Genomic DNA, 25,554 nt, shown 5'->3' with positions numbered 1-25,554 from the left:
GTCTAGGTCCCTCTGTATCCTATCCCTGCCCTCCAGCCTATCTACCACTCCTCCCAGAGTGTCAGCTATAAACCTGCCATGAGTATTAACCTTTTTGCTTTGGTTTTCTTTCCCCTACTTTTATTGATACGGGAATACAACCACCTTAGAATTCTTGCACTTTATTTTAAACTCCAGCAGATGACTATAGCATTGCTCTGAGAATGGTGCCTATAGAACAGTTCTTCTTTGAGTGCTCGCATATGTGCGCTATGCTGTATGGTGCATGTATCTCATGCACCAGTGCCAGAGTGGCTTCCCTAGCAGTACCTTTAGGGACGGCTTCATCCACCCAGTGAGCTCCTTGTGCTCGAAAGCAAGGACAGTCACCCTGTCAAGGTTCCTTTCCCACTCTGAACTCTAGGGTACAGATGTGGGGACCTGCATGAAAACCTCCTAAGCTTACTTTTACCAGCTTAGGTTAAAACTTCCCCAAGGTAGAAACTATTTTACCCTTTTGCCCTTGGATTTCCACTGCCACCACCAAACTTTAACTGGATTTACTGGGAAATGTAGTTTGGATACGTCTTTCCCCCCAAAATCCTCCCAACCCTTGCACCCCACTTCCTGGGGAAGGTTTGGTAAAAATCCTCACCAATTTGCATAGGTGACCACAGACCCAAACCCTTGGATCTTAGAACAATGAAAAAGCATTCAGTTTTCTTACAAGAAGACTTTTAATAGAAGTAAAGGAATCACCTCTGTAAAATCAGGATGGTAGATACCTTACAGGGTAAGTAGATTCAAAACATAGAGAATCCCTCTAGGCAAAACCTTAAGTTACAAAAAAGACACACAGACAGGAATAGTCATTCTATTCAGCACAGTTCTCTTCTCAGCCATTTAAAGAAATCATAATCTAACACATACCTAGCTAGATTACTTACTAAAAGTTCTAAGACTCCATTCCTGTTCTGTCCCCAGCAAAAGCATCACACAGACAGACCCAGACCCTTTGTTTTTCTCCCTCCTCCCAGCTTTTGAAAGTATCTTGTCTCCTCATTGGTCATTTTGGTCAGGTGCCAGGGAGGTTACCTTTAGCTTCTTAACCCTTTACAGGTGAGAGGATTTTTCCTCTGACCAGGAGGGATTTTAAAGGTGTTTACCCTTCCCTTTATATTTATGACACACCCCATCCCTCCTTTAGTTCCTTCTTATCATCCGTGGTTGGAGCATTGGTGTTCCTTGTGAACAAACTTACCTTTGTGCACAATGGCGCTCTTCCCATCACCTGATGTTCTAAAATCTTATTTTGTTTGTTTGCTTTTCCTTTTGTTCAGTTTTTTTGTTTATTTTTTTAGTTTTTTATTTTCCCAGTCAGGGGGCCTATGCCAGGATCCCCAGGGTTCAGACCTAGTGCAGGCTGCAGAAAACTTATGCCCGTTAATGACCCTTATCACACTGTCTCAACTGCTTGGGTTAGAGAGATGTGCTCCAATTGTATTGGTTTCAAGACCAGGATAAAGAGACTGAGGGAGGAGTGTCTCCAATACATCCACATGGAGGCTACCTGGAGGTCAGTGTTGGCACTCTGTTGGTCCCAAAGAGCTCCCCCAGCTTTGCCCACAGACAGAGCCAGAGGAGATCCCCCTTACTGGCACTATCTTCTTCGAGGCCCAAGATTTCAGAAGAGTCCTGGCCTTGAAACATAAGAAGAAGTTGGCATCAGGTTCTTCGAAGTCCGGAGTGTGGGTCTCCTTTACAGAAGATCGGTCTGGTACAGACAATAGAATGTACCCTACATCACGGTCCCCAGTGCTGGCTCATAGAGACAGATCTGAGCTGTTGTCTCTGGTACCCTCCCAGAGACTGTCAAGACAGTCTACCTCTTCAGCTGCAATGCAGCAGTTGTCCCTGATCACTCCAGGTCAGTAGCCCATGTCTGTTCCAACTACGCCAGAGCCCTATGCTGCAGCCAGGGCCTTGCTGTGCCTGTCAGTACTGCCATCACCCTTGCTTCAGATCGAGGACCCTCCTCTGGGCCTAGTGCAGCTGCCCAAACCATTGGCACCAGAATACTCTAGTCTGGCACCTCCAGCTTCAGGATCAGTACCGCCTCCTACCTTGTCTTCTGGACTGGTACCGGCTCCTCCTCACCAAACGTTATGAGTAGCTAGGAAGTCATCCATGCTTCCTCCAGTGCTGCATCCTCAATGCAAGCCTAGCTCTCAGTCAACGGTCCCTTCTTGGTTCTGTGCCATCCTGGTACTTAGAATACTCCAGTTCCAGGGTAGGCTCTCGGCTATGTCGGTACTGAGAGTCCAGAGCTTCCTCCCAGTCCCTTTCTCATCACCAGCCTGGATTTGAGAAGACTTCAGCCAGGGATTGGGATGCTTGGGGCAGACACACCTGTGGCTTGGTACCATACCAGCCTTTCAGGGGCCCTACTGAATACCCTGGGGGATGCTTCCAGTACCCAGATGTCCTTTGCCAATTTTCCATGCAAATAGATTTTCCAGGAAGGAGCCTTCTCCTTTTGGTGCTGAGACCTGTCACGGTTGGCACTGATCAGCCTTTGCACTGACCTCAGCTCAGGACTTACCTCAGCCTGTTCTGGAGCTGCAACCTGTCCTGGTACCGCAAGAGCAGCTCCTCCTGCATGAGTCTTCCTGATGAGGATCTGGTACCAGGGGTGGGGCACCCTACCCAGTACTGGATGACTTTAAGGGGCTACAGGAGCTCCCCAGGAGAACGGCAGCCTACCTCCGGTGGAGCTAGTGGAGAAGAATACCCACAAACCAATTGCTATGGCAGGGAAAGTGGCTCTGCCCATAAATGAGGTCATCATGCAGCTGGCCAAAACAATCTGGCAAACCCCTTTCACTGTGACCAAAAGAATGGAACATAAATACCAGGCACCTCAGGGGGTCTGAACACTTTTATTTACATCATGCATCTGGTTCGTTAGTTGTGGCCGTAGTAAACGGGAGATGCTAACCACCCACCCTCCCTCCCAGAAGTGTTGGAGTCTCCCATCGGTTTCCAGGGCGAAGGAACTTGTGGATGAGTGGGGCAACGGCACCCTTTATATCCTCGCTATGGAGCATGAGGAGTTCGGCATTGGGTGGGGCCACCCCTATGGATACTGCTAGGTAAAACTCTCTGGCAGCAGCGCACAAGACACGTACAGCGTAACGGACATGTGCAACACATCTTGAAGCATGAGAGTTACGGGACGGTAAAGTAACCGTTTCTCCCCCCTCGAACATCTAAAAAAGCTCTAAGTTAAATAACCCCTCTGTGTGAAAGATCATGTGTACATATATCTTATGGGTTTGGAGTCATATGTAAAATCCTGACATTGCTAATTTCACCTAAATTCTAGTTTGAATTATAAATGTAACCAGCGATGTGTTATCTTGAATTTCATTGGAATGTCTCATGTAATCCATTGTGGGAGCAAGAGATGATCTATCACTTTAACTGCCTCTTATTTGAACATGATTACCGAATTGCTATCAAAGTGATTCACATTCAAATTGCTCTTGGCGTGACTTGACCCTCCCAACCATTTGGCTGGACTATAAACATATTAATTGGCATTGAGATTGAAAATGTCCTGTTATTTTGGGGCTGTTACTTAAACAAAAAACTGCCACCTTCCCAAATTATTAGATGATGCTTATAAAGAATTGCTGGTTTATTTGATGTGGTTTAACCAACCTGATTACTAAATTAATTTGATGATTTCATATTAACCCACTTTCTTTTAATTTGATTAGTTTATATGTATTGCGTTTTTGACTTAGTTATTTAGTTTAACCAGTTATATAAAATTGGCACCCTGTGTGCGTTGGATGTTTTCCCCCCAGACATTAGGGTTCAGGACCTGAGGAGTGCAAGGTGGATTACAGCCAACTATTACCTTTCCCCCTAATGACTGTCCATAGAATTTCCCTTATAGTTCTCCCAAGGCAGGTCCCTTTATTGCCTTGTCAAATAGAATCCATACTGTTTTATTTTGGTCACAGTAATGCCGTATAACATCTCAATATCCTTCTCTGCATAGGATCATGCTTTGGCTGATATGCAGGAAGAACATCCCTATACTGGGGATGGCCAACACTATTGTCAATGCTGTGGAAACCAAAGAAGCACACAGGTAAGCAAGGACTTTTTAGAACGTTCTATTGTGCTCAGTGCTGGTCAGAGCTGTTAAAATGTAAAAGGCAAGCCCAAGCAGAAGGCAAAGGTTTTTATAAACGTGTATCTCATTACTCTTGTCTGCCTACAATAGGGAATTTTAGCATGGCCAAAATGATACAGTGTCCTGCACTGCTGTCTCTTTCAGTGCTACTGTTTTGAAACTCTACCTCAGATTCTGGTCATCCATTTGGAGAGAGATCCGGTTGACATCAATGCTGGGGTGTCTGTGCCCCTCTCACTCACGCTAACAACAGGCAAGCAGCTTGTAAGTACATGGACTTTCCATCGAGCTCTCAAGGGATTATTATTTTGTTTTACCTACATGATCTAATGACGAAAAGAACAGGGAGGAAAATGTACCAAGAGCTTCTTTAACCAGGCCTCACAGAGTTCAGCTCTGCTGTTGTGCAAGGCTATTGTAATGAACTTTGAGCCTGTGGGACTGAGCCTGGCCTGGAAGTTTGATATTTTGTGAACCTGAAGGAAGGAAGTTTGCCATTAGGAGAAATCTATGAATACAGCTGGATGCCCCTAGCCTGATATTTGCCCTTCTCTGAGCCCTGGGGCCTCTACTTACCATTTCCATCTTCTGGTAGGGTCTTATGGCCTCCTCCTCTGGCTCCCTGTCCTCAATGGCTTCCCCTATCAGTTGTATCTGGGGAACACCAGACTCAGAGCATGTCCCCTTGGAGAGATAAGCCCATAAACTCAAACCTTCGTGGTCTGGTCACTACCCATTCCTCAGATATAATCATGTAGGGTTCAGTTCATGATCCCAACCCTTCATTGTTAACATCACTGCTAGTGCCCTAGGACCTCATCAGTTGTGAACTCTGACAATCTTCTTGTTGCGAAGATACAAGATGGTTGACTACTGAACTTTATCATGATTATCTTGTAGTACACAGACTATGAGCTCTTTGGAATATGTCACCATATTGGAGCAATTCATGGTGATCATTACACAGCTGAAGTAAAGTCATTGGAAGATAATTACTGGTACCACTTCAATGATAAAGGAGTGTCTGAGGTAAAATGTGCTTAAGAGTTCATGGAAACTATGTAATACCTTGGGTTGTGTGGGGACGGAGCTCTGATTTGGATAAAGGGTCATCCACGTCTCCTAATACAGGAGAATTATTATTATCCATTATTTGTGTTACCGAAAATATAGGTAGAGCATTGTCAGTCCCCAGCCCTTCCCCCCTCGTCAGTTACAGAACGTTTCTCCCCCAGTTTTATGCCTCTGATCCTCAGCTTACAACCCTCAGCCTTTTCCAGCAGGTGTAGTAGATGAGAGCTGTAATGATCCTCTGAAGTGACTGACCAGATAGAAATGAAATACTCAATTGAAACACATAGAAAAAAGCATAGTTCTCCCCTTGATTGGTGTTTAATGTACGTCATAATGTTATCACCTTTTGTCTAGCATTAGCACAGCCATTGGGATACCAACTCCATGGGTGCTCTGGGGCTGGAGAATGGGGGAGGAGCGGGGACATGGCATGCTCAGGGGAGAAGGCGGAACTGGGCGGGACGAGGCAGGGCAAGGGTGGAGTGGAGGCGGGAAGAGGTGGGGCTGGGTGGGGCATTGGGGGGTGGGGTGGGGGCAGGGCCTGGGGCAGAGCCAGGGGGTCAAGCACCCCCCAGCACTTTTGAAAGTTGTCGCTTGTGGACACAGGAGACATTCCCTTTGCTTCCATCCACTGTCTGTGTTGCAGATATTTAATAACTAAGTCAGAAGTTGCCTTGGGAAATGATCCTGTCTGTTTTTTTACAGGTCTCAGAAGAACAGATCTCTTCAAAAGTCCAGAACAGGTATTTTCAATGCCCATTCTGAGAATCAGGCTTTCAGCCATTTCAGTCCCAGTGTGACATTTTCAGAGCTCCCAAAGAGTTGGCCCGGTCAGGCCCCCTGACAGACTATTTCTATTTGTCTTCGAGCACCCTGATGGTATAACTCACTTGAATAATATAAATATTGTACTACACTTGCAAAGCACCCTTGAGCTGTGGGAAGGGCTCAGGGATATGGGCATCCACGTGACTAGGTATAAACAAGCCCTTTGTTTCTGTCGTAGTGGCACCGTATCTCTGTTAATGTACCACAAGGTGAATTCTGATGCTAAGCCAGGTAAGTAACATGCACCTATTGTTTACTATTCGCTGCCAGAGCCAGGGAAACATTATTACACCAGGGCCCCTGCCCTGGCTGATGTATTGGGAGACTCACATCCCACCTCTCCACTGGGGAGTGTGAGAAGGAGCTGCTGCAGTTTGTGGGGGTGGGGTTTGACAGGGAGAGGCCCAAACAGAAACCTGCCCTCCTAAGCCCAAGTACTGGGATACCCTCTCCGCCACTCGACCGGGGAGTGAGAGCTGGAGCTGCTGCAAATTGCTACTGGGGTGTGATGACATTGCCAGGCTCTTGGGATTGTTGTGCGTAAATCATCTTTCTGATTTCAAATGTACGTCCCTCACCTCTGATTCCAAGGGAAGCACATGACACTGGCCACTGTTGGAAGACAGGACACTGGGCTAGATGGACCATTGGTCTGACCCACTATGGCCGTTCTTATGTTCTCCTGTTGTAAAGAACCCCATTCAACAGCCAGCCAGTAGAGGGCTCTATAATTTCTCTGGTACAAACAAAGGAAGCCCAACCTGAGGTTAAAAGGATTGGGCTCAGGACTCGGAAGGAATCCTACGCCATGGGAAAGCAGCTGCAACAGGCCAGAGAAAGCAGCTGAGAAGTACCTGGGTAGCAGGCAACCTGTGAGCTGGGGTGGGAAGGCTGAGAACTGAACAGAGCTACACTCTGTTGCTGACACAGCAGGAAGACACAGGGTGGCGGCCTGCAGGCAGGGGGACAAAGTGAGGGAATCTCAACAAGTCTCTTATCCTATTACCCCTGTTCTGGGCTGACCTGGGTTAGGAATCCTTTGTGGTAACTGGTGGAGCAATTGTAGCTGGCTTGGCAACTACCTAGTCTGTGGAAGGGAGTATTATGATGTTCCAGCATTGCCAGGTCGGAATCTTATCCTGGTTTTTGGCCTTTGCCATCAATCTCTTGGCTGTTTGTTTTTACTGCCATCTATGCCATCCCATTGCTTTGTGGGTAGCTGGGGAAGAGGCCTTGTGCTCAAATTCCCATTTTGCATTGAATCATTGTCACAGCCCATTGTCCGAGCGTAGTATGTCAGGTATGCTGTACCTTGCTAAATTTCCCTTCAGTTTCCTGACTCCAGTTCTTGCAGCTTATTATTCTAGCCACATGCATCCAGACTGACTGTTTGTAGCCTCTTCTAAACACTTCCCTCCTGCGACCCACGCTCCTCCCGTCATGTTCCATGTGGGTTGCTACCCCAGTCAGTTTGGAGTGAGCTGCCTTCTCTTCACCAGCAGCACCAAGCCACTAGAGCTTTCCCTTTCTTCCTTACTCTATTCACTGTGTTTTTAAAGAATCATAGAATATCAGGGTTGGAAGGGACCTCAGGAGGTCATCTAGTCCAACCCCCTGCTCAAAGCAGGACTAATCCCCAACTAAATCATCCCAGCCAGGGCTTTGTCAAGCCTGACCTTAAAAACCTCAAAAGAAGGAGATTCCATTACCTCCCTAGGTAACCCATTCCAGTGCTTCACCACCCTCCTAGTGAAAAAGTTTTTCCTAATATCCAACCTAAACCTCCCCCACTGCAACTTGAGACCATTACTCCTTGTTCTGTCATCTGCTACCATTGAGAACAGTCTAGATCCATCCTCTTTGGAACCCCCTTTCAGGTAGTTGAAAGCAGCTATCAAATCCCCCCTCATTCTTCTCTTCTGCAGACGAAATAATCCTAGTTCCCTCAGCATCTCCTCATAAGTCATGTGCTTCAGCCCCCTAATCGTTTTTGTTGCCCTCCGCTGGACTCTTTCCAATTTTTCTACATCCTTCTTGTAGTGTGGGGCCCAAAACTGGACACAGTACTTCAGATGAAGCCTCACCGATGCTGAATAGAGGGGAATAATCACATCCCTCAATCGGCTGGCAATGCTCCTACTTATACAGCCCAAAATGCTGTTAGCCTGTTAAGGAAAAGTTAGCACATGTGACTCCATTTTGGTTTGGGGCCCACCATTGTTTAAATGCCAGCACATTATACGCCAGGAGGAGTGATCCTTAGATACTGAATCCCTGTGAAAATCCTCCTCCTCGTCTCCAGCCTGCCTTGACTCCCAGTATCTGGTTTTTGTTAGTCTCTAACTCCTTGTCTCTTGGCCTTGATGTGAGGCCTCCCATCCTGATAATAAAAGTTACTGATGCATGGCTTTAGGACAATGCTGTGTAATTAACATACTGGTATAGCACGAGGAATGCACCAAGCAGGGATAGGTGGTAGATAAGACAAGGGTTTGTTTATTGGCTAAGGTTTCCGATGCACGAGGGCAACAAGCTTTGCTAAAAAGTATATAACCTTTGAATAATCTGTATTCAGGGTCCCCTCCTGGCTAGCAGGGGGGCACCACGCTTGAGCGTAATAAACTTAGTGTCTTTTGGGAACTCTGCAGTTGTGGACTTTGTTTCTGTGCCTCAGCCTAGACTCGAACTGTGCATGACCTATCAAATATAATTCGCAACATTGGTGTGCGTGACCTATCAGGTATAATTTGCAGCACTGGTGTGCGTGTCCTATCAGGTATAATTCACAGCATTTGTGTGCGTGTCCTACCAGGTGTAATTCGCAGCATTTGTGTGCGTGTCCTCTCAGGTGTAATTCGTAGCAGTTGTGTGCGTGTCCTCTCAGGTGTAATTCGTAACAGCCTTCTTGGCAACAAGGGCACACTGTTGACTCATATCCAGCTTCTCGTCCACTATAACCCCTAGGTCCTTTTCCTCAGAACTGCTGCCTATCCACTTGGTCCCTAGTCTGTAGCAGTGCATGGGATTCTTTCGTCCTAAGTGCAGGACTCTGCACTTGTCCTTGTTGAACCTCATCAGATTTCTTTTGGCCCAATCCTCCAATTTGTCTTGGTCCCTCTCTATCCTATCCCTACCCTCCAGCGTATCTACCACTCCTCCCAGTTTAGTGTCATCTGCAAACATGCTGAGGGTTCAATCCACGCCATCCCCCAGATCATTTATGAAGAATTTGAACAAAACCGGCCCCAGGACCGACCCTTGGGGCACTCCGCTCGATACCAGCTGCCAACTAAACATGGAGCCATTGATCACTACCCGTTGAGCCCAACAATCTAGCCAGCTTTCTATCCACCTTATAGTGCATTCATCCAGCCCAAACTTCTTTAACTTGCTAGCAAGAATACTGTGGGAGACCGTGTCAAAAGCTTTGCTAATGTCAAGAAACAACACGTCCACTGCTTTCCCCTCATCCACAGAGCCAGTTATCTCGTCATAGAAGGCAATTAGATTAGTGAGGCATGACTTGCCCTTGGTGAATCCATGCTCACTTTCCTCTCCTCTAAGTGCTTCAGAATTGATTCCTTGAGGACCTGCTCCATGATTTTTCCAGGGACTGAGGTGAGGCTGATTGGCCTGTAGTTCCCAGGATCCTCCTTCTTCCCTTTTTTAAAGATGGGCACTACATTAGCCTTTTTCCAGGCGTCCGGGACTTCCCCCCGATCTCCATGAGTTTTCAAAGATAATGGCCAATGGCTCTGCAATCACAGCTGCCAACTCCTTTAGCACCCTCGGATGCAGTGCATCTGGCCCCATGGACTTGTGCTCGCCCAGCTTTAGTAGTCTGGGAGCTGACCCTGTTCGTGAAGACAGAAGCAAAAAAAGCATTGAATACATTAGCTTTTTCCACATCCTCTGTCACTAGGTTTCCTCCCCCCTTCAGTAATAGGCCCAAACTTTCCCTGACCACCTTCTTGTTGCTAACATACCTGTAGAAACCCTTCTTGTTACCTCAATATCCCTTGCTAGCTGCAACTCCAATTGTGATTTGGCCTTCCTCATTTCACTCCTGCATGCCTGAGCAATATTTTTATACTCCTCCCTGGTCATTTGTCCAAGTTTCCACTTCTTGTAAGCTTCTTTTTTGTGTTTAAGATCAGCAAGGATTTCACTGTTAAGCTAAGCTGGTCACCTGCCATATTTACTATTCTTTCTACACATCAGGATGGTTTGTTCCTGCAACCTCAATAAGGCTTCTTTAAAATACAGCCAGCTCTCCTGGACTCCTTTCCCCCTCATGTTATTCTCCCAGGGGATCCTGCCCATCAGTTTCCTGAGGAAGTCAAAGTCTGCTTTTCTGAAGTCCAGGCTGACTGGACTCTCCTTTCTTCCTTTTGTCAGGATCCTGAACTTGACCATCTCATGGTTATTGCCTCCTAAGTTCCCATCCACTTTTGCTTCCCCTACTAATTCTTCCCTGTTTGTGAGCAGCAGGTCAAGAAGAGCTCTGCCCCTAGTTGGTTCCTCCAGCACTTGCACCGGGAAATTGTCCCCTACACTTCCCAAAAACTTCCTGGATTGTCTGTGCACTGCTGTATTGCTCTCCCAGCAGATATCGGGGTGATTGAAGTCCCCCATGAGAACCAGGGCCTATGATCTAGTAACTTCTGTTAGTTTCCTGAAGAAAGCCTCATCCACCTCATCCGCCTGGTCTGGTGGTCTATAGCAGATGCCCACCACGACATCACCCTTGTTGTTCACACTTCTAAACTTAATCCAGAGACTCTCAGGTTCTTCTGCAGTTTCATACTTGAGCTCTGAGCAGTCATACTGCTACCTTACATACAATGCAACTCCCCCACCTCTTCTGCCCTGCCTGTCCTTCCTGAACAGTTTATATCCATCCATGACAGTACTCCAGTCATGTGAGCTACCCCACCAAGTCTCTGGCATTCCAATCACATCATAATTCCTTGACTGTGCCAGGACTTCCAGTTCTCCCTGCTTGTTTCCCAGGCTTCTTGCATTTGTGTATAGGCACTTAAGATAACTCGCTGATTGTCCTGCTTTCTCAGTATGAGGCAGGAGTCCTCCCCTCTTGCGCTCTCCTGCTCTTGCTTCCTCCTGGTATCCCACTTCCCCACTTACCTCGGGGCTTTGGTCTCCTTCCCCAGTGACCCTAGATTAAAGCCCTCTTCACTAGGTTAGCCAGCCTGCTTGCGAAAATGCTCTTCCATCTCTTCGTTAGGTGGAGCCCGTCTCTGCCTAGCAATCCTTCTTCTGCAAAGGCCATGTCCAGCTCCTGGACCAGGCAAAATGTTAGAGGGTTTATTCCTTCACCCACTTACTTCCCTGGTCCTTCTCGCATGAACAGAGAGGAACAATACCCGAAGTCCGAAGGTGCAAACAATTCAATGTTTATTGGGGTGAACTTCCAGCAAGCATGATTCCAATTTCCTTACTTAGTGTCCCCCTTCCCAGGCATGACACCACAGAACCTTGCCTGTGTCCCTGTTCCCATTCCCCACTTAGTGAAACGTAATTCCAATTCCCCCACCCCCATTCCCTGTTCCCATTTCCCCCTTTACTTCCTGATGGACTGCAGACTATATAGTAAAACTTGAGTTTTGCTTAGCTATACCTTAACCAATCATTTTACTGAAATTTAACTAACCAATCCTAACATATTGTAACATGATTATCTAACCAATTATATCCCACCGCTCACTCCCCCTCCTCCCCACCCAGGGCCCGCAGGGACGTGCCAGCCGCTTCCGTAAGCGGAGCCGGGGACAAGAAGCCGCCTTAGTCCTGTTGCCTTGCCAGTGGTGGCGGCGGGGGCCCCAGGCCCTTTTAACTTGCCCAGGGGAGGCAGGTGGGGCTATGGGGGAGGCACTTGGGGGCGGCAGGCGGGGCCGGGGGAGAGACCCGGCCCTGAACTTTGGTGGAGCCGGGTTTGGAATGGGAGGATGTGACTGGTCGCTTCCCAGCATAAGGCTGCCTCTGCTGCTTAGCCAAAGGCCTTAGCCTAAGAACAGGGCCCCAGACTGTCACAGAGAGAGAAGGCCCTTACCCTGGCAGACAGTGATTTTAATTCTTTCTTTTATACCTACATTCTTAAAGTATAGGACTTTGCAGACAGGCCTGAATATCTATATCTATATCCTAACACAAAACATCTATCCTAAATAAAATAAATTGTTTCTTATTGTCTAAGATGCTGACCAAAGCCCACCCAAGTCAGGGCTGTCCCTAGGGATGGATGCAAGACCAACTGTCTGAGGCCTGTGCTGGAGCTGGGCTTGGCAGCACCCTAGTCAGGACAGCTTCCTTTGCCTTGGTGCTGTTGCCTTGGGCTCCTGCGGAAAGTTGCTCCTCCAGCTGAGATTGCAGGTGCTCAGAGCATGAAGTCCTCTCCTTCGCCTTCCCAGCAGCTACCGGTGCAACAATCTGTGGGTCCTGGGGCTCCTTTCAGTTCCTTTGTGCTCAACAAACGGCTCCTCTTCTGGCTGCTTAGCAGGTGACCTAACAGCCCTTGAGGAGTGTCTCTGGGGGAGCGACTTTGTGAGCATATTAGGATAAGCAGGGGAATGCATGTGCATAACAGTGCCCCTCAGGGGTTGTAACTGGGGTTTGTTCTCTGGATCTACAGCACTAAAGGCATAGACATCTTAGCTAGAGGAGTTAATTCCCTCTTCTATAGTAGTAATAAGGTATTTTCCTCTGTGTAGACCAGTCACTTCAGCGGGAGACAGCAACCACAAGTGTGTTACACACTTACCCTGTCAGGGAAATTCATCACAAGCATCTGAGATACACGGCAGTTCAACCTGCACTTTTGGGACACCACTTTAATAGTCTTTCCCGTTATGGGTTTGAACACCAAGAGCATCAGCCCTAGAAGCCTGGGCATCTACCACTCAAGCTTAAGCATTTAGCTGGTAGTGACAGTAGCACTAGCCACTAGATGGAAATGCCACTGGTGTAACTAGTCTCTTAGGTGAGGGAGAAAGAAAGGGTGAGGTGAGATGAATGAGTGAGTGATCCAAGAGGAGGGGAAGAAGAGAAGGAGCTGATACTGAAATGTGAGGGGTAGAATGGGGTCAGTGAGGAAGAAGCACAGACCACAGTGAGTTTAAGTGAAAGAGAAGCTGTCAGGGTTCCCTCCCCACTCTGAACTCTGGGGTACAGATGTGGGGACCCACATGAAAGACCCCCTAATCTTATATTCCACAAGTTTAGGTTAAAAACTTCCCCAAGGCACAAATCCTTTCCTTGACCTTGGATGGTATTGCTGCCACCACCAAGTGATTTAGACAAAAATTTAGGAAAAGGGTCACTTGGAGTCCCTATTCTCCAAAAATATTCCCCCAAGACCCTTCATCACCTTTCCTGGGGAGGCTTGAGAATAATATACTAACCAATTGGTTACAATGTGAGCACAGACCAAACTCCTTGGTTTTTACGACACTGAAAATCAATCAGGTTCTTAAAAGAAAAATTTTATTTATAAAAAAAAGTAAGAGAATCACACCTGCAAAATCAGGATGGAAGGTAACTTTACAGGGTAAATAAAAAGATTTAAAAACACAGAGGATTCCCATCTAGGCTCAGCTTCAAAGTTACAAAACAGGAATGAAATTACTTCTTAGCATAGGGAAAATTCACAAGCTAAAACAAAAGATAATCTAATGCATTTTCTTGCCCTTATTTATAATTTTTGTAATCTTAGATGGATCATTTCAGGTATGCTTTCAGATGTTTTACCTGCCTGGTCTCTCTCTCCATCCAGAGGGGGAACAAACAAAAAGAGCATGAACAAAACCTCCCCCGCCCCCAGATTTAAAAGTATCTTCTTTCCTTATTGGTCCTTTTGGTCAGGTGCCAACCAGGTTATTTGAGCTTCTTAACCCCTTACAGGTAAAGTGATTCAGTACATCTGGCCAGGAGGGATTTTATGTTATTGCATACATAAAGGTTGTTACCCTTCCCTTTATTTTTATGACAGAAGCAAAGAAAATTGAGAAGAATACGGGCAGAAGGAACAGAGGAGAGCAGGTGCCTGGTGAGATGACTTACTAAGTGGTCATGGAGGCTGATAAGCTGTAGAGGGTTGTACAGTCAGGCAGGCATGGGAGTCAGTGAAGAAGAGAAGAGTTACCAGGGGCACTTCAGGTGGCAGGTTGTGACGGGGAGGTGGAGTAACAGTGGCAGTAGAGACTAGACAGAGCCCCTCCTGCCTCATGGCTGCTGCAGCTCTGCAGCTGAAATGCAGAGACCAAGGATGGTGACAGTTCTGTTGGCTGCAGAAGATCCTACTGATATTCCCTGGAATGATTTCCCTCACCTCCCAGTAATTGTGTTTAACAATGAAAACTCTTATTCTGCCCCCTGCTGTCCAAATGCACCAACTCTGTCACTTGTCTTTTTCTTTTCTTCCTTCCCTCATGCTTCAAATCCAGAGCTGGGCCTCAGTGTTGAAAGGATCTGAGGGAACAGATCCTTCCTTACATGTCTCACATCATAGGTAGGATCCATCAGAAAATGGGGTGGAAGGAGTAGGAGCCAGGAAGTCACTGAAGGTGAAGTGAATGGTTTAAGGGATGGGGAATCCCATGCCTTGTGATGTCTGATGCAAGGTTGATGTTATTTTTCCTAATGTATTTTCATTATTCTCTTTCAAGATTCAAGCATGTGGGGAGGCTTTCCCTAGTAACAGGGTGTGCTGAACTGATGAGGTGAGTACAGTACATGTTCTATTTCCATTTTGATTTGCGGTAGTTGGCATGTCCTAATACTGCTCTTCCTTGCTACATAACAACATCAGTTAAATTAAAATAACATTTTAAAACTTGTCGTATTTTTTACTCCTAGGGCAGCTGATCCTCAGCAGAAACCAGACAGCAAAAAGAAAAAAAAGCTCAAGTAAATTTCAGAGCACTAAGTCACCTCTTCCATTTGAGCCGATGAGTTGCCCATAGAGGAGAAAATTGTGTGAAGTTTTTCATAGATTTCAAGGCCAGGAGGGACCACTGTGATCATCTAGTCTGACCATATATCACAACCCAGAGAACTTCCCCAAAACATTTCCCAGAGCAGATCTGTAAGAAAAATATCCAATCATGATTTAAAAATTGTCAGTGATGGAGAATTCACCACGACCCTTAGTAAATTGTCCCAAAGTTTAGTTTCCTCACTGTTAAAAATATTACACCTTATTTCCAGTCTGGATTTGTCTAGCTTCAGCTTTCAGACATTGGATCATGTCAGACCTTTCTCTGCGAGACTGAGGAGCCCACTGTCAAATATTTCTTCCCCATGCAGGTCCTTATAGACTATGATCAAGTCATCCCTTAACTTGCTCTTTATTAAGCTAAATAAATTGAGCTCATTGAGTCTCTCCAGGGCAGCTGACAGACTTGCTGGGCCCCTGGGCAAGGTGTGTGTGTGTATGTGGCTCTGGGCCCCCAGAAGGGGCAGGGACTCAGGCCCTTCAGCACTGCCCGGACCGGGCTGCCCAGGGCCCCAGCAGCAATTTTAAAGGGCCCAGGGCTCTGGCCTCTGCCATTGCTGTGGTAGCAGCAGTGGTGGCCCTGGGCCCTTTTAAATTGCCATCCCCCCACTTACCCCCCCACCGGCAGCCCTGAGTCGCTCACTACGAAGCCTGTTTTCTAATCCTTTAATCATTCTCTTGGCTTTTCCCTGAACCCTCTTCAACTGATCAACATCTTTCTTGAATTGTGTGCACCAGAACAGGACACAGTATTCCACCCGTGCCAAATAGAGAGGTAAAATAACCCCTCTACTCGGACTTGAGAGTTTTTTTGTTGTTACTGAAGACCACTTACTCCTCCCAGGCCTAGGGTTGCCAACTCGGTTGGACCAGGCGTACCGGACGCCATTTGCCAGAAAAGCCACCACAACATTAAATATACTTTTTAAAAGCAGAATTACTTCCTGTGTGACATGTTCTCTGGAAAACATGGTTTGATAATGGAGTAGGTGGAAAGCATGAACATCTTGTCACAACAAGTTTCTAGAAAAGATATTTCACTCAAGAGCTCTGTAGCCTTGCTGCCAGGTGTTGTTGGCAGCGAAAAAGAGGGCCGGGTTCAAATGTCTGGGGTTTCCTCTTAAAATTAGCCAACACCACTGGCATGAGCCCCCACCCAGAAACCTGGGGGGAAAACTGAATACCTTAGCAGCTGATATTTTCCCCCTCTCAAGCACTGAGTCTGTGTATGAAGCAAGGAAATATTTATTAAGGAAAAAGAACATCGCAACAATAAACCAGCAATATATCCATACAAATAACGAGTAGAACACCCATCCCCATGATATTCTAGGCAGTAGTCTTCCACATAGTTTCCTGCTTGACTGCTTGAATGTCTGTTGAACAAAGATCCCTTAAACACATCACTCTCCCCCTTTGTCCCTCTGCTACAGCCCACTCAAGGTTTGTTGCTAGTGGTCGTGACACTGAGCCAGAATGGGTTAAGAGTAGAAATCGTGTTAGTCTGTATCCGTAAAAAGAAGAGGAGGACTTGTGGCACCTTAGAGACTAACAAATTTATTAGCGCATGAGCTTTTGTGAGCTACAAATGGGTTAAGTGACTAGCAAGCTAAATGACCCAAATTCAACCTTCAAAGACATCTTAGAAAAATATATAAAGCTAACAAAGCCCTGTCAGATGGACTAGAACTTTCAGATGTAGACTTGTATTGTTAGCGAATTAGAAGAAGATAGCGATTGCATTTGTCTGTGTTTACCTATATCTTGTTAGGGGTTAATGAGGTAACCAGATGCTTTCTGTCTGTTACTATAGTCTGGTGCAGGGGTCGGCAATCTTTCAGCAGTGGTGGGCTGAGTCTTCATTTATTCACCTTCATTTAAGGTTTCGCGGGCCAGTGATACATGCTAACGTTTTTTAGAAGGTCTCCCTATAAGTCTATATATTATATAACTAAACTATTGTCATTTGTAAAGTAAACAAGGTTTTCAAAATGTTTAAGAAGCTTCATTTAAAATTAATTTAAAATGCTGATCTTACGCCTCCAGCCCGCTGCCAGCCTGGGCCATTCACTGAGGCTGGCAGCAGGCTGGGCGGGGCCTGCAGCCAGGACCCCAGACCGGCAGCGGGCTGAGCGGGGCCGGCGACTGGGACCCCAGACTGGCAGTGGACAGAGCGGCTCAGCCCGCTGCTGCTTAGCCTGTTGCCGGTCTGGGATCCCGGCTCTGCCCACAGAGAGTGGGTACCTACCTTCTCCCTGGTTCTGGCCATTCTCTTCCTCTCTCTCTGCACTGAGCTGAGGGTGGGAGTGCTCTGAGCACAGGGCTGGGGGTGAAGGAGCAGGCTGGGGGTTGGGGTGCAGGGTCTGGCCAGGAGCTAGAATGAGGGAGGGGGCTCAGGGTTGGGGCAGGAGGTTTGGGTGTGGAGTGCTTACCTGGGCAGCTCCCATTTGGTGCTCAGGGTGGGGATGGGAATGTGGGGGGGGAGTGTGCAAGAGTCAGGTCATGGGGTTTGGGGGGTGCAAGAGTCAGGGCTGGGGGTGTGTGAGGAGGGTGCAGGAGTCAGGGCAGAGGGCTGGGTATGTGTGGGGAGGGTGCAGGAGTCAGGGCTGGGGTTGTGGGGGGACTGGGTATGTGAGGGGGTGCTGGAGTCAAGGCTGAGGTCGTGTGGGGTGCAGGGGTCAGGGCAGAGGGCTGGGTGTGTGTGAGGGGGTTCAGGGGTCAGGGCAGAGGGTTGAGGTGTGTGTGGGGGAATGTAGGGGTCAGCGCAGAGGGCTGGGGTGTGGTCTAGGGTCGTGGGGGTGCTCCCAGCCCCCTGCCCTGAGTGGCTCACGGCAGGGGGCTGGAGGGGATATGCTGGGAGGGAGAGGAGGAGGGGCAGGAACCCAGCACGCTCGGAAAAGAGGCAGGGGAAGGGGGACCTTGCCTTCCCTGCAGCAGCAGCCGGCAGGACCAAGCTTCTTCACGCTGCCCCATGGGGGGGGGACAGGGGGTGGAGAAGAGCAGGCCGGGGCAAGCAGGATTTTTAATGGCACGCTGCTGCCTGCCGGGGTCCCGGCCTGGGTTCGGCAGCGGGCTGAGCGGAGCCGGCGGCTGGGACCCAGCAGGCAGCAGCGTGTCATTAAAAATCTGCTCGCGTGCCATAGGTTGCCGACCCCTGCATTAGGGAGTAAAGGCAGGGGCAAGCACTGCTTCTGCACTTGATAAAGTGCAGGCATCTTTCTGTGTCTGATAGATTTAGGGTTACCTCCCTTCTCCTTCTTAAGGGTTTGAGAATGTTGCAGCTGCCTGAGGAATGTTGGGAGCTAAAGGATGCCTTTTTGGGTAACGTGGTGTTATCTCCCTCTCCCTTTCATTCCCAGCTGCACAGGCAAGTTTGGGGTCATGGCCCCTTCCTCCCTTCCCTGCAAACTGCTGATCCAAGGAGTTCATGACTGCAATTATAGCAAAGGAGCGTATCTTCAAAGTAAAACTTATCGGTAGAACATGCCAATGAGGTAAATAGTAATCAGGGGCAGGGATAATTATATTCAGTATAAGGTTATCAATATTCATTGTGTGGGCATTCATATTACTCCGTAAGGATATTGGGGGTGTTTGTAATAAATGTAGGGATTTACATCCTAATGTAAATAAAAAGAGAATGTTGTAACTAATCCAGCGCTTACTGGACAATTGGGTCCAGGTGAACAAGCACAGCAATAAAGAAGCCCATCTACTCAAATCCGCCTCTGGGTCAGCCTTTTCTTCTTCTCACACTTCGTACAATATTTGCTGCAAATATTGTATAACAGTGGTTGCAACAATGATCTATACGGTCATAGTTTATGTCAATAACATAATACCCTATTCAGGCAAAAATCCTGTTGGTTTCCAAGGAGTTTTGGCTGCATGGTTTTGTGGACTAGGGATTAAAAGGTCATTTCAAACTGCTTGCAACATGGCTACAGGCAACTGGGCTTGATTACTACAACTGTTTTCTACTTGATGCAGCACCAGCTGGTGAAATATGTAGGGAGGAAAGCTGAGAGTCAAAGGCCTGGTCTACACTGGGGGGGATCGATCTAAGATACGCAACTTCAGCTACGAGAATAGCGTAGCTGAAGTCGATGTATCTTAGATCGACTTGGAATCACGTACTTTGCGTCCTCGCGGCGTGGGATCAACGACGGCTGCTCCCCCGTCGACTCCGCTTCCGCCTCTCGCTGTGGTGGAGTTCCCGAGTCGACAGCAGAACGACCAGGGATCGATTTATCGCGTCTACACTAGATAGATTGATCACTACTCCCCCCCCCCCCCGAGAAAGAGAAAGACAGTTTTAAGTTTCATGTTCCTTGCTGACTGAAGCAGCATTTTCAGGAGTCGAGCTGTTTTCAGAAAGTGGTGCCTTGAGTTGATCTTTGAGCCTGCTTGTAAACAGACAGGCTGGAGTCTGGAATTCCCCTCAAGGGCGGAGCCCCACAAAGGCCTGGCCCAGCCCAAGGTCATGCTTCCTGTGAAGCTCAGGGGTTTGGCTGCATGATCATCAGGGCGATGCAAGGCACAGTTTGCAAAGTAACCCCCCTTTTTATTAAATAGAAAGAGGGCATCCTCTGCAATGAATTCGCTGCTTCAAGGCCTGCAGACCACCAAGCAATTTGCAGTAAGCATTAAAAAGCCAGACATCCCCTGTGACAACCATATCTCTCTTCTGCATTCCCCTAGGTAAACTGTCCCGAAATACAGAGTTCAAGTCCTGGTCCCGGGCTGACTGGCTCCAGGACAGCATTTGTCCTGGATTCCCTGCAGCGGTGCTCTGCACCTGCTTGAGGCTCAGGGGAAGCACCAGCCTCTTTCTGGTGGAGGACGCTGAGATGGACCTTAGCCCCTCATCACCATGACCCCCCCTGCCCCCCCGCTCCTGCTCTCCTAGCTGAGGCCCCGCCCCTGGCCAGGCTGGAAGCCAACCAGAGCTGGGCAGTGGTAAGAGCCGCCCAGGGAGCCCAAGCTGCTGTGGGGAGACTTGGACCCTCCACCTGCCCTTGGCCCATGGCAGGTGGAGGGTCCAGGGCTTCCCACAGTGGCCCGAGCTCCCTGGGTGGTTCTTACCAGGGCTGGACTCTGGCTTCCGTCCTGTGCAGGGCCTTGGAGGGGAGAGGGGGAGCAGGGGCAGGGCGCCTGCCTGTGTCCCTCTTTTGCCTTTTGAAAAGGTGGTCACCCTATCACACGAGGTTTCCCCGTTGTAATCGACCACCTCCCACTGCTGTTAGAAGTACGTACTCTGCCTTTAAGAGCAGGGCACATGCTAAGGAGAACTGGTTCGAAGCAGTCTAGCGGCAGCTTGCTCAGATACACAGCGAGGAGGCCATAGCTCTCCTCTGTAACTATGTTTTGGCTCTAACAGAGCCTTACTTCTAAGAGTCCAGACTTCGCCTCCTTCTTGTGACCCCACAAGACAACACACGGACCAACACCACATGCCTCTTCACTGCTTGCCCCTGGCACATATCACCTCACCACGACCCCATATTGCCAAAGCCTGCAGCATAACACACTCCCCCCTCTCCTGGGCACCAGCCAACATCTCTGGGCAGAGACTGGTGCTAGGGGCACTATTTAATAAAACAGCCAAAACGTCTGTTGCACCAGGGCACCAGGTTCCTGCTTCGTTCCTACTCGCTACTTAGCACCTCAGGCTAGATTTTGCTGTTTAGTCCCTAAACCGGCTACTGTGCCAGGGTGTAACTTTCCCTTAAGTTGTATAGTTCATTGATCTGCTGGAGCTGTCTCAGTTTTTTCTCAGGAATATCCACAATACCCCTCTCTGCCGAAAGCTTTTTTTTTCCCAAAGGGACAGCTGAGCTCCATAGTTTTCCCCTCTTTTGGCAGGAGCATTTAGCCAGTACTCAGCTCTTGTGGTTTATTTCTGTTAGAATATAAATGTCAGGTATGTCTGTGCTGCAATCATGTTCACTTACAAAGCATGTGCCCCAAAGCCTGGGTCACTGCATGCAGTCGGATCAAACAGGAGACGGTTTCCTTGATCGCAATTTCAAACCTACCTTTCCGGCCATCACTGTTTCCAAACCCCGGCCAATGGGAGCTGCAGGGGCGGTGCCTGTGGGCACGGGCAGTGTGTGGAGCCTCTCTGGCCCCCCCATACACCTAGGGGCCGCAGGGACCTGCCAGCCGCTTCGCAGGAGCCGCCTTAGATAAGTACTGCCTGGACCCCACACCCCACATCATTGGCGCCAACTTCTCCGGGCGCCGGTGGGGGTTCGCGCCCCTCCCCGCCCTGCCCCGACTCCACCCCTGCCCTGCCCCCATTCTAACCCCTTCCCCTGCCCTACCCCACCCCCACCCCCGGTCGCGCCGTGACTCCACCCGGGCCCCTCCCCCATTCCAACCCCTTCCCCAAAGTCCCTGCCCCAACTCCGCGCCCTCCCTGTCCCTATTGGACTCCTTCCCCAAATCCCCACCCTGGCCCCGCCTCTTCCCCTGAGTGTGCCACATTCCCACTCCTCCCCCCTCCCTCCCACAGCTTGTTATGCCACGAAACAGCTGTTTTGTGGCAGCAAGCACTGGGAGGAAAATCGGGGAAGGTGTGCTCAGAGAAGGCGGAGGTGAGGTGGGGTGGGGCGGCAGGGCGGGGAGCTGCCGGTGGGTGCAGAGCACCCCCCCCAGTTTTTCCCCGTGGGTGCTCCAGCCCTGGAGGACCCACAGAGTCAGCGCCTATGCCCCTCACCCCTTCCTGCATCCCGAACCCCTCGGCCCCAGCCCGGATCCCCTCCTGTATCTCAAGCCCCTCATCCTGGCCCCACACCAGAGCCCACACCCCAGCCAGACCCCTCACACCCCCTGCACCCCAACCCTCTGCACAGTCCTGAGCCCCTCCCACATCCTCACTCCAAACCCCTTGGCCCCAGCCTGGAGCCCCCTTCTGCACCCCAAACTCCTCAACCCCGGCCCCATCCCACAGCTCGCAACCCTAGCCAGAGCCCTCACTCCCTCCCACACTGCAACCCCTTGTCCCAGCTTGGTGAAAGTGAGTGAGGAGGGATGGGAGATGGAGTGAGCAGGGGTGGGAACACAGAGAAGGGGTGGGGCAGGGGGCAGGACAAAGGTGTTCCATTTTGTGCCATTAGAAAGTTGGCAACCCTCGGGCTTGTCTACACTTAAAATGCTGCAACTGCACTGCTGTATCGTTTCAGTGAAGACACTCCCTATGCCGATGGGAGGGCTTCTGTACCGGGGGTGCACCCACAGACAGGATCTTTAGGGGAAGCATACTGCATTAAGGTTATGAATGGTTTATGTATCACTGTGGGCCATGGGGAAGATTTCCACAGTTCCTCCAGGAACTATAAACGGTGGGGAGGGCTGAGTAAGGTGATCACTCAGGTTGTAAGCACCTCCAGAGTGGCAGTCCCGGGTAGGCTTGCATACACTCATTCGGTCTGGATTTTCCAGAGGTCAATAGACATGGGGGGGGGGGCTGATAGCAAAAGGCTGTGTTTGAACTGACTTCCTGAGGAAATGGGGTGATGGAGACTTTTCTTTGAATTCACTTAGCTTGTTAAGTCAGGTGTTCGTTGCATTGTACATTTTATTTCCTTGTAACCAATTCTGACTTTTATGCCTCATTACTTGTAATCACTTAAAATCTATCCTTCTGTACTTAGTAAACTTGCTTTCTTGTTTTATCAACACCAGTGTGCTTTTACCCAAGTGTGTGGGAAACACCATTTGGGATAACAAGATTTGTCCACATCATTTTCTATTAATAAAATGACGGACTTTCTCTGAGCTTGTGTTGTGCAGGACGGTGCTGGACGGTACAAGATGCACATTTCCAGGGGCAAGTCTGGGACTGGGAATTTGCTGGTGTTGCTCTGCTGTGTAACTCAACAGTGGCTGGTCCTAGCACTCACACAGTATATTTGGGAGTGATTTACATGCTGGAGGCTGTATGTGAGCAGACCAGGAGTGGTTGCTCTTACAGCAAAGCAGGGTAAAAGGCACCGCAGGCTGGAGGATTGAGGGGATACAGCCATTCACCAGTCCAGACTATACCCTGGGTAAAGTCACAATCCCTTATTAAAATATTGGGGTCCTAACTCAATGATAAGGCAGTTCTTATTTTATCCTAACTAGCTGGCTAACCCCCAACAAAACCTTCAGTTTATACAAGCAGCTAGACCCTTTTGGGACTATACAAACAATATGTGATTACTGCTGTTATTTATGTTAGTAATACTAACCGACTTGCACGTTTGTGCCTTCCTTCGTATCTCCTCATGTGTTTAGTGCATCATCTGACAGCCTCAAGTATCTGAGATTGTGGCACGTTTCAACACACTGCACGTTAACCAGAGAATAGTCTAGTAGTGTCCCTTCGTTAGGCCCACAGGCAGCTGAACGAAAAGAAGTCTGATTCCTCCTTTTTAACGAAAATAAACTACGGTCACGCACTCGCTACTTGATCCATTTAATAATGTTCTTATCTTATCTTAAATACAAGATCCATTATCTCTTCTGAAAGCACACACATACACACACACCCCCAGTTCTTACAACTGAATCCTTTATTTCTCTGACTCTGTCCTCTTGGTCTGTAAAGAGGCTCTTGGACACTGTTTATACTGGGCTGCTCCTTGAGCTATCACTTTCGCTATGACTGGATGGGTGTAAAGGTGTATTGTGTGCAAGGAATGAGGCAAGGCTAGGAGATCCTTCATGCATATGTCAGAAAAGCCAGGGCTAGTTCTTCTGGTGTTTTGAACACTTGATTCCCTGTGCATATGATTAGATAATTCACCTTTACATCAGACATTCCAAACCCACGGGAAAAACGCAGAAATTGGGCTTGTTTTTGGCTTGTGAATTGCTTGTTGGCTAGTTTTTGGGCTTGTAGCTGCTTCTTTTTTTTTTTTTTTTGATAGACTCCCAGGAAAGGGTTGCAAGCAGGGGCAAGGAAGGGAGAGAGTCGGGGTGCACAGTGGGCCCACCCCAGTCCCAGACTGCACGCCAGGGGGAATCTAGTCACATAGAGTGTTGGGGTTCTTAGGGATTGGCTTGTTTTGAAATGGGATTAGCTTAATTTTTGGCTTATTGTGAAAGTCAGGGTGCTTATTTACTGCACGAAAGTTGGCGACTGTGCTTTACATACTGGACAATCCATTTAAATCCTTACACCAATACCCAACGCCAGCACAATATTGGAGGACTGTAAGTATTAGAGAAGCAGTGCTCATCCACAAAGTCTGTTTTACATTCTTAGAACTTGGCTAAAGGAGATTCTGGGGAGGTGACATGGGGGCAGAGAGAAGAAGAAGGAGAAGAAGGTCCGATTGAAGATGCAGAGAAAAGTCTTCAAGCTATTTTGCCTTGAAAGTAATTTTTTTAGGCCAAATTTCCCCAGCTGGGGTTACACCCACAGAAACCCTGAGGGGAAGTTCTGGACTCTTCATAAAAGAAGCCCTGCGGAAAGGGGTTTGAGAAAACTTGAAGAAGCCAGATACCGTTGCCTCCTGGCTGCTAGGAAGAAAATTTACTTTCTCCTTTAAGGGTTGCCTATGGAGTGGTTTGTACTGAAAAATAGTTTTACTTTAAGCTGACAGAAGCCTGTAGTTTTGGGGTTCAGACTCCTGATAATCCTACAGTATCACTGCGGCTACTCTGTTCATATTATAACAGGAACAGCTGCTGCACCAACTTGCTCTCTTTTACTACCTCACCCTGCCTGGCAGGTGTAACCCTTCTGCCCATCAGAGTTGGCAGCAACAAGGGCCGGGTTCAATATCTAGGGGATCCATTCCAATAACACAATGCAAACCGGCTCGAGCCCCCACCCAGTGACCTGGGACAAATAGATACCACCCCTGCTGGGTGCCTCCAAGAGGCAATACTTCCCCTCTTGCAAGCACCTAGTCTGAGTGTAGCAAAAAGCCTTTTAATAACAGAGAGAAACAATGTGGCATTATGTTGGGGAAACACCACCAACAGGATTCATAACACAACCCATGAGCAAAAAACCCACCCCAAGCAAATTGGAACATGCCCCTTTCCCTTTGATTCTTGAGTCCAGCAACCCCAAATCACCCAAAGTCCCCAAAGTCCAATGACCCAAAAGTCTCTGTCCCTGGTCAGGGCAGCCCCAGAGTTCAAAAGTTTATCTACAGAGCTTTACCTCCCAACCTGGGTGGAGATGGGGTGGAGGTAAGAGGTGCCTTACATGATCTGAAGCTGACCGCCCCACAGCTCCATAGGCCTTCGCGCCGCTCCGCTCCGCCAGCCGCCCCACGAACTGCTTCGCTCGGCTCTGCGGCCCACACACAGCTCCCGCCGTCCCACAAACTGCTCCACCAACCGGTCCACAAACTGCTCTGCATCCCACCAGCAGCTCCAGCCATCCCACAAACTGCTCCACAATAGATCTTCAGGCTCCCCCACTACTTAACACAACGCTCAGTGATTTCAG

At 48.6% G+C, this 25,554-nt stretch overlaps 1 protein-coding gene across 8 annotated transcripts in view; it reads left to right on the top strand.

Annotated features, from left to right (window-relative positions):
- LOC140912362 (uncharacterized) overlaps positions 1 to 18,803 on the top strand; it is a 103,641-nt gene extending 84,838 nt beyond the window's left edge. For 2 of the 8 annotated variants that reach the window (XM_073346629.2, XM_073346625.2), the window contains exons 25-32: positions 4,049 to 4,141; positions 4,331 to 4,450; positions 5,087 to 5,215; positions 5,966 to 6,003; positions 6,267 to 6,319; positions 14,094 to 14,150; positions 14,770 to 14,823; positions 14,960 to 15,644. In XM_073346629.2, the coding sequence (XP_073202730.2) occupies positions 4,049 to 4,141; positions 4,331 to 4,450; positions 5,087 to 5,215; positions 5,966 to 6,003; positions 6,267 to 6,319; positions 14,094 to 14,150; positions 14,770 to 14,798 (519 nt within the window). In that variant the 3' untranslated portion in view covers positions 14,799 to 14,823; positions 14,960 to 15,644. The other 6 variants (XR_012159277.2, XM_078853114.1, XR_013635892.1 and 3 more) reach the window with 6 other exon arrangements.
- Positions 18,804 to 25,554: the final 6,751 nt, after the last annotated feature.

The sequence above is a fragment of the Lepidochelys kempii genome, chromosome 6 (genome assembly GCF_965140285.1).
Source record: "Lepidochelys kempii isolate rLepKem1 chromosome 6, rLepKem1.hap1, whole genome shotgun sequence".
NCBI lineage: Eukaryota > Metazoa > Chordata > Testudines > Cheloniidae > Lepidochelys > Lepidochelys kempii.
This window is presented reverse-complemented; position numbering and strand designations above follow the sequence as displayed.